Raw genomic sequence first — 12,658 nt, forward strand, 5'->3', positions numbered from 1 at the left:
TATTTATGATTTTTATATTCTTTTTAGCTTTTGGAATTTGTACTTTTGTTTGCTCAATAATAATATACCATCGCTTATTTTAAAAAATTTAAGAAGAAAACTTAGACAATAATTTTGTTATTTCAATTTTTGGTAAGTTTGTAATTGAAAATTACAATAATTTTACCTGAAATGTTCTTGAGAAAATGGTAAAAATTTGAAATTTGATACCATAATTGATTGAATAGATTACAATTTTTTTTTGGTCCGATTTATTTACCATTCCTGCGCCAACTACCAGCCTCAAGTTTTGATCCCGCTCAAAAGGCAAGCAACAGAAATTCTACAATAACCCCGCCAAACAAAACAACCCAATAACTACCCTTGTAAAATCCACACCATTCAAAAAACTGGGTCTAATTCCTCTGTAATATAACGCACATTTTATACAACTACTCTGCCAATCAGACACTGCCACGTCATTTTCTAACCGTTACGATCGAAGTCAACACTGGTGTTGGGTCCCACTAACATAATAGGCTGAGTTGTCAAATAATTATTGGTTGGAGCACGAGTGCACCAACCCATTAACATTCGAATTTCGGGGCAGCTGAGAAGCAGCATATCATATGCCAACAAACACCAACGTCTCTAGTGGGGGAATATTTTCCATATAATATTTTCTAAACGCGTCAGTTATTCCCTATCCACCACGTGTCCGAATTGTCCCGCTCTTCATAAATCTATCCGTTAACCCTGTGTTTTCTTTCTCTCTCTTTCTTTTCTCTCTCTCTTCTGCAACTTCCGTTGAAGAAGAAGAGAAAGAGTAACAAGAAATACAAAAATAAATAAAATAAATAAAAAAGATAGAAGATTTTTCAAAAGAAGAGGAAAAGGTTGGGAAATGGGGAAACTACTATGCGATTCGACTACGGTTGCCGAGACATTTCAAAGCTCCTCGCCGACGGTTCCCTGGAGGGACCCACCCAAGGCGTCGCCACTGGACGAGGACGCAATCTCCGCCGTAGATCTCGTTGACCAGTCGACGGCCGACGTCGCATGGGACAGCGTGGTGGGCCTCGAGGAGCAGCAGAGACGGCACCTCCAGAGGCTGCACACGAAGGGCGTGCTGTGGAAGCACCCAGAGGATCAAGACTCGTCCGAGTCCGACTCGGACTCGTTAATGCCACAGAAGTCGATGGTCTTCAGACTGTCGCACGGGGGCGAGGTGTCGTCGGACGGGAATTGCCTGTTCACGGCGTCCCAGAAGGCGATGAGGGCGGCGCGTGAGGTGGACGCGCGGGAGTTGAGGAGGCGGACTGTCCGGAGGTTCACGGAGGACTACGGATCTGCGGTCGGGGAGGAGAAGCGCGTGATAGACGACGCGATTCGGCATATGTACGCGCCTGATCTGAGGGCTGGGTGGGGGATACATGTGATTCAGGAGGTCAAGTTGTTGGCCAAGAAAGACGAGCGCGTGAGTCTTGATTCTGCCATCGATGAGCTTCTTCAGCTCGGCATGCAGAGGTAATATTTATTCAGATCTGCTCTTGTTCATGTCTTTGAAATCTAAAGTTTTACAGGTGAAATGTGATAATAAAAGAAAAAAATCGTTTTTATTAGGGTTAAATTTTCTTTCTTGAAATGTGACCAATACAATTTATTTGGAATAATTAAAAAATATATATATTTCTTTTCAGATCTGAATATTTTCATTTCTTGTATGTTTCTTTTCAGGCCAAGGAAAAACTACTTTGTTTGATTCGATTGCCTTATTATTGTTTTGTCTTTTCATTTTCTTTTGAATGTAGAGAGCTGGCAGCAGAGTCTATTTACAAAGAAAGATGTATCCCAGTGAATGATGGAGCAAGTTGGGCCAAATACATGTCGACCTCTGGTTCTACCCATGATGAATATGATATCATCACATTGCATTACACAGAGGAAGGTTTATTATCCATTGATGAAAACAGAGAAGGTCATGCCGCTGCTTTTGGAGATGATATCGCAATAGAGTGTCTTGCCACAGAGTTTAAGCGAGAGATATATGTGGTAAGGGGAAGTTTTGGTTGGTGTGGATGTTATTGCTTGTTCACTCAATTTCTTCAGAAAGAGTCTTGGTTGAAGATTTTGATAACTAATTTTATCAGTAAAGTTTACAAGTGTGAATGCAATCAGTATTCAAATTTTCTGTGAGTTACTAAAGTTTAGAAGTGCATCAAGGTTTATTGCACTTAACGTTTGAGAAGGCTGAGTTGATCTTTAAAGAGCTTGTTGATTTGCAATAGAGGATCTTTTGGTTTTAATGTTGTTTTTCTACAATTCTATGAGGAGAAATGATACACTAATTCTCAATGCAAGTATTAGTCCGCTGCTTAAACTTGACCTATGTGCATTTGATAAATCTGCCGTTTGCTTTGTTGGGATATTGGTATATATTATTTTTGCAATTTTGAAGTTTGTGAGATGCACTGGATTATGAATCATTCTTGTCTGAAATTCATCAATTACAGGTTCAGGCACATGGATCGGATGCAATGGTTGATGAAGAAAATTGTGTTTTCTTCCTTCCACATCGACCCAGGAGTCAAATTTGTGAACCTCCTTTCTTTCTTTTCATGAAAGGAACAGGTAAGAAAAAACAATCTGCCCTCTGAAAATACATGCCATGTAGTTGATTAGCTTCTTCATTAGCTAGCTGGGCCTACATTTCTGAACATTTTCTCAAACAGGTTGGTGTGGTGCCGGAGCTGATCACTATGAACCCCTCATTGCCCATCCTCTGTCATTAATTTCCCAGGAGAAGGTTGCTGTGGTACTCTGATGAAAGGGAGGGCATCATGTCCAGCAGTTTTGTGGCTTTAGAGAGATTGAGTAGAAGTAGTTGTTCTATTTATTCGTTCCCTTAGTGCTTGGCATGCAATCTAAGTCTCCTGATTCTTCTCTGGATCATCACCACAAGGAGAATTTGATTGCATAGCATTCATTTTTTGTTAGCTAGAATCGGTTATCTGACTCCAACTAGCAGGCTTCGTGGCACTTGAGCTACCCAATAGTAGTATTCGCAGGCTTCGTGTTCCTGCACTTGAGCTACCCTTAGTAGTATTCGCAGTGGTTTTACCAGCTTTTGTTATTGTTGTTGTAGTTGAGTTTTTTGGAGGGTGCATATACTGCTAGGCGCTATTTCGTCCAAGCTGAAATGGTGCCTTTCTGTTGTATCTTAAGCTGGCTTTTATCATTTGAATGAAAGAATTGACTCCCATTTGTTCTCTCTTCCTGCTGGTCTTATATGTGACGAGATCATTATGCGTTTTAAAGTTCTACTTTTGTTCTCTCTTCCATACTCAATAGTTTATTATTAGTGTGATTCTACCAGACTCAATAGACCTTCACATCCAACCTGTTGGGTTTCAAATTTCTATCCCAACAATCAGTTCAGCCATTGAGTGAGTGATTGTGAACCGTTAATGCAAGTGATCCGTGTTTGAGTGAGTGAAAGTGGACTGTTTATCGTTAATGCAAGTGATCCGTGTTTGATTGAGTTAATGTGGACTATTGATCGTTGATGCAAGTGGTCAACACAATTGATCTGTGTTTGAGTGAGCGATTGTGGACCGTTGATCGTTGATGCAAGTGACCCGTAATCACTTGCGGGTTCATGCAACTGGTCTTTATGCAGTACCCAAGCTGGTCCATGCAAACTCATATTCTGCCTCATGTAGATTTCTCGAGCCTTGAGGGACCCGAAGTTCCAATAAGCCCACGTTTAAAGACATGTTAATCTCTAAAGCAAATGTGTTCCACATGATTGTTGTGTGACATAATGACATGAAAAAGACGGAGCTCTCAGTTCCCAAGTCTCTTTTCATTAAAGAGATGATGATGCAATACCAGAAAGACGTTAAATATTGTTTCAATTTGCTTTTGCCACATCTGAAGTTTTTGGTTCGGTTTGGTGAATATCAATTCAAAATTATTTTAGGCAGCAAAAAGTAATTGCAATCCTTATCAAATAAGTAATTAAACTAAACATAATATTCCTTATCAAATAAGTAATTAAACAAGAATATTGTTTTCTATTTTTTCATTAATCTATGATGTATCTGCAATAAAACAAGTGTGGAATCAAATAAATTCGACAATCAATTAAGAGGCGCCATGTGAAAAAGAAGCAAACCTTAACAATATATTATTTAAATTAATATTCTGATTTAATAATATATTCAATAAGGGGTTAAGCCGAGCAGACCAGGGAAAAAGCAACCGATAAAGGATAGAGTTCATTCCTATAAGTCTAGCAAACCATAAGGAAAAAGAAACAATTGTTCCTCAATAACAATTAAAGAACCAGGATCGAGATGAGCAAGTTCACCCGGAGACTTCTCCTGAAGAAGGATGGAGGCTTGAAGAAGATGTCGAACTTATAGATCTTGATCTTGACAAGCCAAAAAGAAAAGCGTGGATCAGCTCGCACCTTAGCAAAGAAGAAAAAGTAGAGATCACCACCTTCCTCCAGAACAATAAGGATGTGTTCGCATGGTCGCCATCTAACATACATGGCATCAATCCACAGATTACTGCCACAGAATACATGTCAACGCAGCTAGCAAGCCAGAGCTAAAAGAGACGCAACTTCGCTTCTGAGTGAGTTGCAATTATTGAAGTCGAGATTGACAAGATCTTAGCTTCCAGCTTCATTGAAGAAGTCTCCTACTTTGAATGGCTGGCCAACATTGTTCTGGTGACAAAGAATGACCAAGGCAAATGGAGAGTATGCGTAGATTACACGAACCTCAACAAGGCATGCCCAAAATACAACTTTCCATTGTCAAGGATTGATCTCTCATGGATGTGTACTTCGGCTACTATTAAATGATGATGCAATTGAGAATTAAAAAGCCTAGTGAGTATTTCACATCTCCTACATGCCTCATGAGTGACATGCAGAAGCTAGGGGCATTTATGGGAGCAAATAAATCCGACGACCAATCAGGAGGCACCACGTGGAAAAGAAGCAAACCCTAAGAATGAATTAATGAAATCAATATTATGATTTAATAATATATTCAATATGGGGGTTACCTATTTGGGTTGAGGGAATAAATTCCATAAATTCACTCAATCTATTTATTTCCTTCCATAACTTCCCTCAACTCAATTAATCATGAGAGGAATAATTCTCAATTATTCCCTCCTTAATTGGAAAATGAATGTTATAAGAAAGGAAAATCTATTTAAGCTAAATGGAGGACACAAATAAGGTAACTCTGAAAAATCCCTAAATTTACTCTCTCTCTCTCTCTCTCTCTCTCTCTCTCTCTCTCTCTCTATTTCTCTCCACAATTGATGGGGATCGGAATCAGGACACAGGTCACCAACCACATACACGAGCACCGAAATCTAGGGCTAGTGCAAAGTCACATATATCGTAGCAAATCCATGCCACAAATAAACTATTTCATTAATCATCAATATTCAAAAATTTTACAACTATTACAATAGCCTTATTTATAAGCTTTACAAGACTTGGGCACCAAGACTGCTTGGTCCAAAAGTAAACTAATTAATTATAAAATCACACATAAATAATAAAAGATATCCTAAAACTACCTAAATAAGAAAATAACAATATATCAAGAAATAACTAATTAAATGATAAATATCTATCTTGATCCACTCTTATGCTCTTGCATCAGACTCCCCTAGTTGGAAAGAATTCGTCCTCGAATTCAAGCCTTTGATTGAGGAAAATCTAGAATCTTCAATTGCTTCATATTAATTCTGGATCTTTTAGCATCCAATTGAAACCTTCCTTTCCAAATAAAAAGATATTTGGAATATTTCGTTATTCTTGGCTTCTTCTTACTCCCTCTAACAATGCAAATGTTTCTCTCTAGAATCTTCAACCGATTGACAAAATCAACCAAAGTTTTGGCAACCTTCCAAGTGAAAATATTAATGCCCAAAAAATCAATAATATCTTCGAAAGTTTTCTCAATTCTCATCTCTTCATTGTTTTGATCAATAAATTGCTTATCAAAATTGCTTTGAATACCCAAACAATTTTCATTGCAATTTTCACAGTTGCAAGGATCAAATATTGGAGGCAAATCCAAATTTAATAACTTTGATGAATAACAAGATGCACCAAAATTACCAAATCTATTTATACCTTCAAAGACACAATGAGAATAACCGTGCCCCTCTTCACTTGACTCACTAATGAAAAGGGCTATCCTCACTCCCGTCGAGACTCCCACGGCTTAGAGTGTCGATGAGCTACTCGGTTCAGATAGGTTCACGCATCTCTCCCGTCAACTCTTACCTATCCGGGTTCGAGCTGATGCGAGCGACGCCCGTAAGTTGCAGCATCCTCCTAATTTCCTCCATGTCGTTGTAGTTGTCAATACGACCCTCCATCCAAAAACCTCCCCGATAAAGCAGATCTTAAACCATAGCTCTGATATCAATTGATGGGGATCGGAATCAGGACACAGGTCACCAACCACATATACGAGCACCGAAATCTAGGGCTAGTGCAAACTCACATATATCGTAGCAAATCCATGCCACAAATAAACTATTTCATTAATCATCAATATTCAAAAAATTTACAACTATTACAATAGCCTTATTTATAAGCTTTACAAGACTTGGGCACCAAGACTGCTTGGTCCAAAAGTAAACTAATTAATTATAAAATCACACATAAATAATAAAAGATATCCTAAAACTACCTAAATAAGAAAATAACAATATATCAAGAAATAACTAATTAAATGGTAAATATCTATCTTGATCCACTCTTATGCTCTTGCATCAGATGGTATCAGAGCCTAGTTGCCTCCACCTCTCTTAACTACTCGGCTCCCAAGCCACATATCTCCCCTGTAGAGAAATATCTCCATCCTTTCAATATTATATGCATCTTCCGAGATCATATTACTAACTTAAGCATCGGAGGACCCCTTGTCACCACCACACCAGTGGTTCTCCATTGACCGCCATTTGTCTTGCAGGGAATCTAGCAGGGGAACGTACGAGAGAGAAGAATCATCCGCGAATATTCTCCCATGAGAAATTTACACAAACAACAAGGGTGCTGATTTTTCCACTTACATTCCCTTTTGTTTTTTTTAAATACTTTTTACTATAACAAAAAAAATGAGTGTAAGTGAACAAAAGATGAGTGAGAATGTATAATTTTCAACAAAGGGAATATAAATAAACAAAAGAAGAGTGGGAAAATCAGCTCCCTAAAATGAAGATTGTTTTTGTTTGAATGAAATTTGATCACATGTTATTCTTCCAACTTGATATATGGAAGAAGAGAAGAGATTTTCTATTTAAACCCCACACTTCTCTTAGTTCACCCCATGTTCTAAGTTTACCCCAACTTTTAATTAAAATTTTCACAATTTCTAAGAAAACCTCACTATCTTCCCAAACTACCCTTAAATACACCCCAAACTGAAGAAAAAAAAATTGAAAAAAAAAAGAACTAAAATAGATTTTCTATTTAAACCCCACAATTTTCTTTGTTCTCAGCAAAAAAAAACACAAACAAATGAAACCCCAAATTAGAAATTTAATACTTTCTAGAGAAATAGAACAGCTTTACCTCTCTCCAAGAACTGTAACTGGAATTCTAACACTTGAGTATTGTTGAGAGAGAGAGAGAGAGAGAGAGAGAGAGAGAGTTTGTAAACAGGAAGTTGGAAGGAGATTTTTAAAACTTAATATGAAGAGTGGTGAGGTGTGTGGGGTGTATAAGTGTACTAGAGTTAATTATTAAGTTGGATGACATTTTTTGTCTTTTTACATAATAATAAAACTTATAGCTTAATGATTTAAGTATTGGGGTGAACAAAGAGAAGTACTGAGTTTAAATAGAAAATCTCAACAATTAAGACCCGCGTTAATTTGCTGCATAAATATACTTGTAGACAAAACCAAAGCTTTTTTATGTCCTTCTGTCAAGCTTCATGTTCACCTCCAAATACATGGACTCCACTTCTGTTAAAACCGTCCGTTTAGTAAAAGCAGAATGTATATACATTGAACACATACTTTTGTTCCGAAAAGATGAAAAAGGCGCATCTATCAGGTATATACTTGCTATATGTGGTCTTGGAAAGCTGAATTAGGTTGTAAATTAGCATATGCATGACAGCTGATGGGTCAACAATCAAATGCCAAATATTTGAAAGCATTAGAAATTAGAATGAATTAATACAAGCTAACACTTGGAAGCTGCTCTCTCATGGTTGATATATTTAATTTACCTCAGTAGCCTTGCTTTCCAAACCCACCACTAACTTCTTTAACCCTCTTTGTGGAAGGTAGGTTTGGACTTTTGGGGATTTTCCTTTTAAACTTCTTTATTATGAGCACTACGTACCTCTAATTCAATGATTCAAAGTTCCTGCACTGCACTCAATATATCTGGCACCCACCAACTTCCATTTGATCAATCTTGAGAGTGAGATTCTAATTAACCCTTAATTAACCCTTGTTGTGTTAATCTTTGAATCACATTGCTAATTTTGACAACGACCCTCTTGTCTAGCTTTTTAAGAAGCTCCTTTACAAAGTGCTTTCCTCTCTTCTTTTTTTAAATTCAACACATGTGCCAATGCCATACTGCCATAGGCCTCTATTATATGGAGAAAAGCAAACCATGCGCATCCATTTTTTGAAATAGAAAAACCTAAAAGTGGCATTTGGGGCATCTTCACGGCTGTTCTCTTCTCTTGCAATGCCTGCCTACCCTAAAAGTGGTACTTTTTCATGGCAACTAGTCTTAACTTACTCTTAACTTTAGATATGGAAACCATTGGTGAAAGCAAATAAATTTCAAGGAAAACAATATTTCCATGTAGTGATTAATTAACATAAAGAGCAATGTTTTGATTTGTTAAAATCATGCCTCGTTTTGTCTTGAGGTGCTCTGTTCTGTTGTACTTCATAAAGGGATGGTCTATCAAGAGAAATCCCCGTATATGGCGTGCTTATTTATGTGCATACATACAATTCTCTTTTATTGAGGGATTCTTCAAATAAAATTTCTTTAGGGTTTCCTAAGAATTTTTTTTCAACAATCCAAACCATCTATTTTTGTAAGTCTTCATTCATAAATCATTCTTACAAAAAATTATGCAAATTGAAAATCATTAAGACATCTAATTAGGACCAATAAAATATACGAACACGTTGCTTCAAGGAAAGACTATAATAACAACTATCTAATTGAGAGGTCAAATGGTTTTGAATTCAAATGATTTTTTTTTTAATAGAGATGATCTTTGAGGAAATATCAAAAAACTAAACAGTTCAGATCATTAAAATACAATTGTAATAGGCCATACAAGAGTACGTATCCCTCAAATAAGTTTATTTAAGAGATCCCTGCATACATATAGTACTAGTATAACACTGGCATATATATATATATATAGGTTTTTTTCTTTTTTATTTCTTTAATAAATTTTCACTGCATGGGTGTTTAAGGGACGGGGGTGTTATATGGGGGGCTATGCTCCCTCCAATCCCTTTAAGTGAGAAAAAAGTATGATGTTTTGGTAGTCCGACGACCAAACCTTTGTGTGTAATTTTGTTTGCCGAATCTTTGATTGCCTTCGCTATTGTCTTTAAATATCTATATCTATATATATATATATATATATATATATATATATATAAACATACACTAAAAACTTAATTCTGTACAAAAAGGTGTGTAATATGATGGAAGTTAAGGGTAGGAAGCTATGCTGTTTTTCATTAATTTCTGTCACCCTGAACAAATTAAGAGGGTTGATGTCACAAGGACGTCCGACCATACCACCTACATCCAAATGCAAAAACCATTGCTGATGATGCAAATGTATGTTTCTTAGCTCAGAAGAGGAAAATTGAAAACCATCAACACCTTGAAAAGGAATTGTGAAAACAATGGAGGCTGAAAAACAAAAGCACCAAAATGAACACATTCTCAACTTGTTTTAGCTTTTTCATAAAGTAACCCTCCCTCACACAATAGTATAATGCATGTACAATAATTAATAAAGCAGCATGCATGCCTTGAATCCCTCCAAAATATCCAGCTTTTCCCCCACTATATATACACCTTGTTTTCACTTCTTTACGTTCAGTCAGATGTGAATTCAAGACTCACTGTCTAATTTTAGTCCTCTAAATTGGCTCCTCTCAAAGGACCAACTTAGAACTAAAAATCCCACCAAATTCCTCATACCACTTTGTGCAATAAATATATGGATCCAATCAAGGGTGAAAAGCTTCGAGCCATGAAGAGTTACAAGAAGCAGAACAACAGTCAAATTTTTTACAGTTTTATTGTTCATTTGCTTATTGCAATAGCATGCTGTTTACTTTGTTCCTACTCTCATTGGTTTCCTTCTCTCTACACTGCCAAACACTTGTTGTTTATGTCTCTTCCGAATTCTTGGTCCGGGTTCTTTAACCCCAGGTGCCTTTTCATTGTGGTCAATTTCATAGTTGTCTTCCTTATTGGAGAATCGAGGCTCAGCGGCAGGCAATCATCTCCCGCGAATGAGATGTACAACGAGTATGTTGAGAGAACTCGAAGTCTCGGGGCGCCAATCTCAATGTTTCAAGAGAAGAAAGAAGAGAGGACCGTACTAGCGATATTGAGTCAGAAGGAGGACAATGCGAAGATACTTGAAGAGAAAGAAGTTGATGAAACTAAAGAAGACAAGCATGAAGATGATCAGGACGAAGACTTTAAAGAATGTGAGGGAACTGATGAAGAAGAAAAAGAAGAAGAAAATCAGAAAAAAGTAGAGAAAAAAGAGGAAGAAATAGAACAAGAAAAAGAGGAGGAGGAGGAGGAGGAGGAGGCAGCTGGAATTCCTGCTGAAGAACTAAACAAAAGAGTTGAAGCCTTTATTGCGAGGGTTAATAAGCAAAGGTCGCTGGAAGCTAGATTTTTTGTTTGTAGTAAAGCTTGATTAGTATGTTGGGTACCCAAAATTGAGACTCGGTTGATTAGTTGGGGTAATTATTGGTTTTGTTTTTCTTTTCGTCTTTTGGGTACTTTGAAAAACCTTGGTAAATTATTGATGTTATTGATTACATAATAACAATTTACTGGTGGCGATTGCCAATATCTGCTGTTAAATATTAATTCTTCATTAGTTATTGGAGAAACTGATGAAAATAAAATCGGAATTTGTCCATTTACACTTCTTTTGGGTTAAAAAAAAAAAAAAAACTTTTTACTATAACATACAATTTCCAATAAGAGAGTGTAAGTGGAACATATAATTTTTAATTAAGGGTGTAAATAGAAAAAAGAGGAGTTGGAAAATAAGCTCCCTTTATTTAACATATCAATAATGGTGAAGTTGCAGAAGAAGAAAAAAAGCTATTTAGTTTTTCTTTTTTTTCTTTTTTTTGGGGCTAATTAAAACCGAATTTTGTTTTCCTTTTTTTTTTGTTGGGATAAATTAAATAACACCAATTTATAGATTTAATAGAATTTGGACGGAATGGATCACATTGGCTAACATATATAAACACAATAATAAAATTGACCAAACTAATAACACGGGAACAAAATTGATCGACACATGAACTATTTTGACATTTAAGCCTTTCATATAAACGTATTTAATATTATTTTTACAGTTGAGATTCTAATAAATCCTTGAAATTAATAGTTTATACATTTCACACTACGCAACCAAACACCGAAAAGGCAAAAAAGAACCACTCAGACGGTCGGTCTCCCTAGACCCACTCTAATTTGGAGGAAAGAATAATATTAGTATTGTATTAGATTCGAGAATTTGGCAGGTTTTAGGGTAGCAAGGAGCAATACCCCACCACCACAGAACCCACTATGAATATGAATATTATGTTGGGTTTATTTTGACGCTCAATTCTCCAAGGGCTGAAATTCCTTCCTTAGCTCCGAAGAGAGAAAAAGGAGGCAGAAAGAAAAGCATTAAAATTGTGAACAGCTCGACTCAAGGTCAGCCTACCTCCTCTAAAATCTAAATAAACTATTCATAACCACCATGTGTTTCTTGTATTCAACCTTTCCAAATAAGAGTGAAATGCATTTTTCCTCATTGTGTTTTGTCTCAATTTCAATTTTAAACACACTAATTTTATTTTGTTTCTTCCCAATTTTGGTCATTGTAATAATCCGTTAGAAAAAATCCGGATTTTCAATTTAGAGAGAAAAAATCCATTTGATTTTGAGAAAAATATTGTTGAGGGTTTGAAAACTGCCATAAGAACTTTTTAAAACTTTTTTCAATTTTAATTTTCGTGTTTATTTGATACAATATTAGAAAAAAAAATAAAAGTAATGTAACTCGATGTTGGCGTGTGCGTGAGTTCAGGAAAGTGATTTCCTAATTAGTGTAGTTGACTAATTCTTGTACAATTAGGACTTTGTTTCCTACTTTATTTTGTTTCCTTGTTAAACCTGTAAAACCCTATGTAAACATATAAATAGATCATTATGGAGATGAATAGAATTGAATCAGTTTTACCAAAACATATATTTCTACTTGGTATTAGAGCCACCGATCTAGTGGTTTCTTGTTTATCCCAAACCCTCTAATTGAATTCAAACCTATATTGAGTTCATACGTTTTTCATCCATCCTCCACATATATTGAGTTCA

The 12,658-nt window shown here is 36.2% G+C and overlaps 2 protein-coding genes across 2 annotated transcripts; both read left to right on the top strand.

Moving 5' to 3' along the window:
• Positions 1 to 741: 741 nt before the first annotated feature.
• LOC103322102 (Gap junction beta-4 protein) lies at positions 742 to 3,251 on the top strand. The gene is made up of 4 exons (XM_008223983.2): positions 742 to 1,506; positions 1,791 to 2,031; positions 2,493 to 2,610; positions 2,712 to 3,251. The coding sequence occupies exons 1-4, from the start codon at positions 884 to 886 to the stop codon at positions 2,801 to 2,803; spliced, it is 1,074 nt and encodes a 357-aa protein (XP_008222205.2). The 5' UTR covers positions 742 to 883; the 3' UTR covers positions 2,804 to 3,251.
• A 6,894-nt stretch (positions 3,252 to 10,145) lies between these two features.
• Positions 10,146 to 11,140, top strand: LOC103322103 (uncharacterized). Its single transcript, XM_008223984.2, has one exon. It carries the CDS (start codon positions 10,254 to 10,256, stop codon positions 10,968 to 10,970), a length of 717 nt encoding a protein of 238 aa, XP_008222206.2. The 5' UTR covers positions 10,146 to 10,253; the 3' UTR covers positions 10,971 to 11,140.
• The last annotated feature ends 1,518 nt before the right edge of the window (positions 11,141 to 12,658 follow it).

The sequence above is a fragment of the Prunus mume genome, linkage group LG2 (assembly GCF_029339155.1).
Source record: "Prunus mume cultivar Tortuosa linkage group LG2, ASM2933915v1, whole genome shotgun sequence".
Classification (NCBI taxonomy): Eukaryota; Viridiplantae; Streptophyta; class Magnoliopsida; order Rosales; family Rosaceae; genus Prunus; species Prunus mume.

Bases quoted from the DNA above. Each gene is read 5' to 3' on its own strand.
- LOC103322102 (XM_008223983.2), top strand. From the start codon at position 884: ATGGGGAAACTACTATGCGATTCGACTACGGTTGCCGAGACATTTCAA. The intron at 1,507-1,790 runs GTAATATTTATT...TTTTGAATGTAG, and splicing joins CTTCAGCTCGGCATGCAGAG to AGAGCTGGCAGCAGAGTCTA. The intron at 2,611-2,711 runs GTAAGAAAAAAC...TTTCTCAAACAG, and splicing joins TCTTTTCATGAAAGGAACAG to GTTGGTGTGGTGCCGGAGCT.
- LOC103322103 (XM_008223984.2), top strand. From the start codon at position 10,254: ATGGATCCAATCAAGGGTGAAAAGCTTCGAGCCATGAAGAGTTACAAG.